Below are 8,094 nucleotides of genomic sequence, written 5' to 3' on the forward strand. Positions count from 1 at the left end.
GTGTGAGCTGAAACAATCTTGCAATGGGTTAATTTTGTAATCGCTATCTAGTATGTTTATAATCCCAACACTAACCCAATAATAGAAGGGGGGCGGATCTAGAAGGTACCCGAGAAGACGTGTGTGTTCATGCTTTTCTTTCATGCATCTAAACTGCTTTATATTCTACTGGAATAAATCTTTTTCATTCTGAACAGAATTCCTTGTACTGGATATTCTTTATGGCTAGCTGAAAAAAGACTTACTTGGAAAACCTTTGTCAAATCTTTTCACTGCAGACTTCATTCAGGAATATTTTTGCTCATAGAAAGAATGGGCAGATAGTTGCAAATCCGCCTTTCGCCACATATAAGCTAACCTGTGGAGACTGAAGAATGGAAATAGTTGATGACATCCTACTTGAGAATGGAACCAATATTTCTGCTTTCCTGTGTGATATTGTCATGGAAAATGATACGTTTTTCTGTGTGGATGACTCACCTCATCTTGCTAAAGGTATGTGGAGGAAAATAGATTTTTCAGACATCACCAGTTCCAGCTGAAGGCAAACTCATGGATATTTTAAGAAAACCAGGTACACAAAGGTTTGTAGGTGAGGCAGTGTGAAAATAACCATTTGTTGCTAAATTAGGATCAGAAACAGACCAGCAAGAACTTTATAAGTCCTGTTTTTCCAGATTATAAATACATCTAGAAAGTAATACTCAGTTAGAATAGAATGTAAACAGTACTGATAATTGTTTAATGAAACATAATTTTATATTGCTCTTGAATAATTCTATAACAATGAAGTTATCTGATCTAATGCAGTATGTGGAAGCAACTAACATGAAATTATAACACTGTATGTAACCGCTAAAGAAAATTTGCTCATGTATTAAAATAATATAGATTGTCATAATGTTTCTTACTGTCTCAAAGAACAGTTCAGGTAGGTCAGAATCAGGCCCAGGATTTCTAACTTCCACCAGTTTTACATTGGTGTAATGACATGACTTCAGTAGATTTGCATAAGTGAGATAAAAATCAAATCTACTGCCTTGAATGATGAGAAGTCTTCACCTTTTGGTTAATGGATGAAACCCCTGTGATAAAAATTAATTAGTTTTATGATTTTCATATTTCATAACTGATTCTTCATTGTGGCAATTTTCAGATTTACATCAAACAGTTCGAATTCTGCTATATTCGTTGATATTTTTGCTCAGTGTCGTGGGGAACACGCTGGTAATTACAGTGTTGATAAGAAACAAAAGGATGAGGACCGTCACTAATATATTTTTGCTGTCGCTGGCTGTCAGTGACCTAATGCTTTGCCTTTTCTGCATGCCTTTCACCCTCATTCCCAACCTGCTGAAGGATTTTATATTTGGTAGTGCTGTTTGTAAAACTGCCACCTACTTCATGGGTAAGTCTCTGAATTTTATAACCTACTCTAAAGTAAATAACCCATTAAATTCGTGAGATACTAAACAAGGGCCAGATCCTTTAAAGTGCCAAGCACTCTCAAAACCTGCTAAGCAGGACTGACTGGGCATTAACACCTTATTGGAAAGATCAGCACTAAGGAACAAAAGTAGCCCAGGCAGTCACATGAAGATGGGAAAAAGCATATTTTATAAAACCCCTTTTCTTTAATTAAAATTTGACTTAAATTGCTATAAGAAGACAGGGTGCTGGAACAATTTTTATAGTGGTGGTGCTGAGAGCCATTGAACTAAACTGTAAACCCTGTATATAATGGAATCCACTTCAAGCCAGGGGGTGAGGCAGCAAACCCCAGTACCCCTACTTCCAGCACCTATGTAAAAAGCGATTAGTAAAAGTGTCATCCCCTGTAATCAGCAAACATTCTCCCTGTGTGCTGTATGCAGAGCCATAGCTGATCACCTTGATAACAAAGTTATCAAGTTAATTCTCTTGTTAGAGCTGACGAGAGAGCTCTGCACAGCTCTGGGGGCATAATCCTGCAAGATGCTGAGCTCTGTAGTCTCATCTAACATAACACTGAAGCATACACTTAAATTAAGCACATCCTTAAGTGTTCTGCTAGATTAGGCTCAACACCTTGCAGGGTGAAGCCCTGGAGAGAAGTTGGATTCTATTCCTTCTTGCATATCATCAACAGAATCATTATTGTTCTAATTACAGGGCAAATACAATAAGATTGTACAAGGGTAACCATTACCAAGGGCCGAATTTGGCCCACAGAATTTCTACTACTGGTGACAAATGAGAAGGAAAACCCCCCCAGCATTCTGATTTTGCAAATCCAGGTGGAATTTGCAGGGCTGTCAGTTAGAACAAATATCCTTTTATTTGTTAACTGATCAAATATAACCCCGAGTCACTGAGAGGCAATAAATATGAAGCCTAATGATACTATTTTTATGGAGTCATATTTTAAAGACCACCACCACATTCAACATGCTTTGGCTTCAGCTGCCTCCCATTATAGAAGTGGGATCTATGAAAGGGCCTGGTTTATAAATTATCTGGATAAGTGATACGGTCCCAACTTTTTAGATTTAATGTTTAAAAATGTAAAAAGAAAAGAGGGAATTCTGAAAAGTTTATGTTATCTCAAAATGAGACTTAGCAATTAATTACAAGAACCTCTGTTTAACGTGTGCCCTTGAAAACTATGATGTAATGTGAAAATACATTTTGAAAGTGTGGGAATGGGAAGTCAACATCTTTCCTTAGATATAATCAATAAAACTAAAGGTCGTAGTTAAACATGTAATGAATTACTGACATAAACGTCATGAAAATTACTGAAGCATATTTTTTATATTTCAATTTAAGTGTTACCAATTACACACACACACACATATATATATATATTCAAAGGGAATATATTCTAATATCAAGTTTTACAATTACAAAGTTAATTTTATTTTAAGACTCAGAAGGTGAATTGTCCCATAAGTCATACAGTAAACACATCAGAGGTGCACAGTGAAAAAAAGAAAATAGCACATTGCACTGAAAGTTTGAAATATTATATATAGTGAGGAGGAGAAATTAATGAACATTTTATAGAAAATGGGTCTGATTCCTACTGCATTACTCCAGTTTTATGCCAGTGTGACTCCACTAAAATCTATGAAAATGTAACTGTTTAGTTTTTTTACTTAATTTTATCAAAACAGGAAGTTAGGTTGTCAATTAAACAAGATACTTGCTTTTTTTTAATTAAAACTAAAATCATACCTGATTCACTGCTTTGTTACTCCAGATGCACACCAGTGTAACCTCACTGATTCCAAAGTGCCTGGTTATGTTTCCGTGAAGTTATACTAGTGTAAAAACTGGAGTAATACAGAGATGAATCAGAACCAAAGTACTTTGATTGATAACAGCTTCCTGCTTTGATGGAACTAAGTCAAAAGATGTCAATTATTTTTTCATACACATCAGTAGTTACACAAGCATAAATCTGGAGCATCACAAAGGTGAATCAGGTCCACCTCTGTTAACTTAATGAGTTGTGAAAATATGAGAAATGCTATATTTTCATTGTTTCGCATATGTCCATGGAAACTTAGCAAGTTTATCTACAAAGAGCCAGCCTTTTAAAACAAGAACCCATTTCTTTGTTTTATATATTTAGGTGTCTCAGTAAGTGTATCTACATTCAACCTGGTTGCCATATCTTTGGAGAGATACAGTGCTATTTGCAAACCCTTGCAGTCCAGGGTATGGCAGACAAAATCTCATGCCTTGAAGGTGATTGCTGCAACTTGGTGTCTCTCCTTTACCATCATGTCACCATACCCAATTTACAGCAAACTGGTGCCTTTTACAAAATATAACAACAGCACAGCTAACATGTGTCGCCTCCTTTGGCCAAGCGATGTCATTCAGCAGTCCTGGTAAGATATAATTGACTGTTAAATAACATATAATTATCTGGCAGAAAATAGGATTACATGGTAGCATTAAGCCTGTTGAAAATCAATTATTAACCATTAGTGACTGTTTATAATTCTTTTATGCTTGTTTAAAAAGTCACAAGAATTTCTATTTTTAATTGCTGCTATTTTTTGTTTTTAAATACATTTATTACTTTTGCTTCACATCTGGGGGATATATGTAAAGGGCCAATGATTTTCAAACTAGTCTATGAAGCTGCCACTGTCACTGAAATGAAGGCTTCTCTCAGACTTCCAGCAGTGATGCTTCATGTTAATATAGCTCGGTCTCTTTTACTTTTTGTATTTCCTGAGGATTTGTTTATTTTTAACAATTAATCTTTTTAAAAGCCACACGTATCGCTGTGCCCCTTCCAGGACTGATTCACTTCTTTGTCTGCATTTCTTTGATGCAGTTTCAATTGTGAACAAATATGATGACATGAAAATTGGAGAAGTAGCAAATGTACCTGAGAACAGAACCAACCTAGTGACTAGAGAGATTAGTGCAAAGGGGGCAGCAGGCTATTAGGGTACAGTCAGTGATAAATGTCCACACCCAAGGAATAAACGGCACAGAAATAACATAGGGACATAATCAAGGAGCTGCACTGTTGCATTAAACAAGCTCATTTTTACTCTTTAATACTTTCCTAATATTTATTTTTCCTGTAATCAAGCACTTTAGTTGGTGTAGGGAAGATACAGGATTTTTCCTACTGTCTTTAATGGGAGGCAGAACAGGTCTATAGTTTGCACCACCTAAATATGGTTCATGCATATAAATATCTATTTGATATTAACATTTTCAGTAGTTTAAGGTATAATGCCATAATGAGGATGTATGAAGAGAAAAGTTAAAAGGCCAAATTCTGCTCTCAGTTATACCAATGTAAATCCAGAGCAATGCCAGTGAATTTGCAGCAATGTTCCTGCAAGGAGCAAATGGTTAGGCTCAAAATATATGATTGATTTGTTAATAAAATACCTTAAAGCAAAATAATTTCCCTGGGTGTGGGTACCATTAGAGAAACTGCTTATGTTTTGTTATGTAGTATATTTACCCATATGCAATGTGTAATCAAATACTAAAGGATTTGCTTTAAAGTGGAATCTCTCCTATGGAAGGGATTCAGCAGAAAAATAAGAGACCAAACTGTACCATCTTTCCTTCAGAATCTGTATGGGGCTAGAGGGGAATGAAATGCATCTCCCTCCCAGTGCGTGCCTCTGGGTGGGCACACTCCTCGGGTGGGGGGAGGAGAAAGGGAAGGAGCACAATCCCACTCCATGGATGTAATAATCCAGGTTGATGAGGGAGAGGAAAGGGGAAACAGTTGTACCAGGATCCCAAGATCAGCACTCCCTCCTCCCCCAAGTCTGTAACATCTGTAATGAAGTGAAATGGGAAAGGCTGGGGACCCAGCAAACATGATGAACCGGGGCCCAAAATTTCTCTTGAAAGTTAATGGCTAATATCAGCATCTCACTTAAGCACAGGTAGCTGCTCATTTGAATTCCCACTGGACAAGCTTTTATATCATAAAAACCACCACCACCACCATAGACATGATTCTGGTCTCGGTAGAGGACAGGTATTGAATGGGCACAGAGACTGAAGCATCTTTTTAGCCCTAAGTGCCTCTGGGGGTGAGACACATTGGATGGACAGCGTGGAGAAGCCAGCTCTGCTGTTGTTTGCACTGTACTATTTCTGTGGAAGAAAAAAAGGGATTCTAGCTTCCAGGACTGTCAATAAAATACCTTTCATCAGCCCTAAAAACATTTCACCCAGATCTTTAGAAAACAAACAAAAATATACAGCTGCTTCTCTGTAGTTCTGCTGTTCCCTAATCTCAGTCTCTTTTGTGGCTTCCTCAGGTACATTTTCCTGTTGCTCATACTCTTTCTTATACCTGGTATTGTAATGATGATTGCATATGGCTTAATCTCTTTGGAACTATACAGAGGAATAAAGTTTGATGTCAGCCAGAGAAAATCTTCACGAGGTAACAGCATGTTTGTATTTGTTTTTGTTTTGTTTTAAGTTCATCTTTGAAGACGTGAATAGTAGAGCGGAGTCAATAATTTATTCTATAAATGCCACCTCTTTTTTGTTTACAAAACATCTATGAACAGATTGCAAAACTACTGCATGTATTTGTTAATCAAAATTATTGGAAAATTTCTTAAGTGAATAATCCAGCATCTGCAGATTATTTGCAAAGAGTTCAGACAGCATATTTGTAATTCCCAGTGTTTTAGTTAAATAAACCAAATGGATATTGTTTCTCGTCACAGATTAGATTATTTTTGCTATTAAGCAATATGACAGGAATTGTAAATTTAACCTAAAAAATACAATTCAAAAATTACTTCAAGCAGAAATTTGAGCATTCAATCTTAATATTCCTTTTTTGCCAATTTTCACAGTAGTACAGACATTTAGATGTTCATAGAAAGGGAACACCAGATGGTCACAAAAATGACTGAATCAAAATTCACTTTAGAATTGGAATGACAGTTTTTACTACTAGTTGCTCATCATCCATGAAGGATTTTGTTTACTTCAAAATTTAGACTCCACTAATCTGTTTATATTTTGAATCACTATTCAGAAATGTTTTGTGTTACATATTTATGTGAGTGCTGCTGATTTGTACGTACAGAAAGGAAAGCCAGCACCAGTAGCAACAAATATGAGGATGGAGATGGGTGCTACCTGCAGAAAACCAAAAAGAAGAGAAAAATGCCACTGCAACAGCTTTCTGCCACCAGCAGCACCAAAATAGACAGGGTCAGAAGCAACAGCTCAACTGCCAACTTGATGGCCAAGAAGCTTGTCATCCGCATGCTGATGGTGATTGTGATTTTGTTTTTCCTTTGCTGGACTCCCATCTTCAGTGTAAATGCCTGGCGTGCATTTGACACCACATCAGCAGACCAACTTCTCTCAGGAGCTCCTATCTCCTTTATTCATTTGCTCTCCTACACTTCTGCCTGTGTGAATCCCATCATCTACTGCTTCATGAACAAGCGCTTCCGGATGGGCTTTCTGGCCACTTTCACCTGCTGTCCCAAACAAAAGCCTCCAGTAATAAGAGGAGAGATTGGAGATGAGGAGGAGGGGAAGACCACAGGGGCATCTCTCTCCAGGTACTCTTACACGCACATGAATGCGTCTGCTCCCCCATGAACTGCTACAGAAAAGGAGAGGCTACACATGGCCAAGATAAATTCAAACCCTTATCTTCTTGTCTGGTCTTGGAAAGGCGACTAAGGTTTGATTTGTAACGTGACTTAGTTCTGAAGAGATGAAAACACCACAGTTAAGCAATTAGCTGGTAGGAATTGTATGGGCCATGGACACTGCTAGGGTCTGTGCTTTGTGTCACCTCCATTTCTAAAAAGAGACTGGAGTTATTAGGCTCTGTGGAGAAGAGGGACTTTGAAACCAGCCCTCCAGCATGGTGCATTTGTACTAAAGCCTCCTGTAAACATATTCTATAACTTGAGGGTGTCCTTTCCACCGGCAATTTGGCTCACCCTTTTCATGCAAAATTGCAGTTTTTAGAGATAGCTCAGAGTATCTCTTGACAATTCCAAGACACTAATAGATTGGGGTTCCTTATCAGTCCTGATTACAAATTTCTATTTTTATATTTTATGGTTAAATACCAATTCCATGAAATCAAAATATATTGGCTATTTTCACAGAACTCTTTGTCGTCCTTATTTTAGCTGAGCTACCACCCTTTGAAATTCTTGGTTTAATGGTCAATTAAAAAAGGATATTGCTGGAGAAAAGAAAGGGCTATTGATCCAAAGCAATGGGTCCAGGACACTTTTAAAGTAGATTTATTTCAATTTTTTTTGGTGAAAGTTAACAAGAGAAATAAAAACTAGTAATTTTACAGGCAGATGAAATACACTTCTTCCAGACAGCAGCCTGTGACAGCTTTTGAAGTGTTATAAGTATTCTGACAATTTAACATATTTTAGCTTTAAACAGCAAGCGGAATGTCTAAAGGCATGACTTTCTAAAGTGACTTTCTTCTGTGCACATGCATATACTGGCGCGCACACTTTTCAGCACCCGTGCATGCAAGTGACAGAGGCTAACACCAGCCCAGTTGAGTGTGTAGAAATGCTATTACCAGCACACACAGGTGCTAGT

General features: G+C 37.4%; 1 protein-coding gene across 1 annotated transcript; it reads left to right on the forward strand.

The window, feature by feature from the left end:
• The first annotated feature begins 374 nt into the window (after window positions 1-374).
• On the forward strand, window positions 375-7,113 carry CCKAR (cholecystokinin A receptor). Its single transcript, XM_065405498.1, has 5 exons — window positions 375-495; window positions 1,157-1,408; window positions 3,617-3,878; window positions 5,799-5,926; window positions 6,587-7,113. The coding sequence occupies exons 1-5, from the start codon at window positions 375-377 to the stop codon at window positions 7,111-7,113; spliced, it is 1,290 nt and encodes a 429-aa protein (XP_065261570.1).
• The last annotated feature ends 981 nt before the right edge of the window (window positions 7,114-8,094 follow it).

This window comes from Emys orbicularis, chromosome 5 (assembly GCF_028017835.1).
Source record: "Emys orbicularis isolate rEmyOrb1 chromosome 5, rEmyOrb1.hap1, whole genome shotgun sequence".
NCBI classification, from domain to species: Eukaryota; Metazoa; Chordata; order Testudines; family Emydidae; genus Emys; species Emys orbicularis.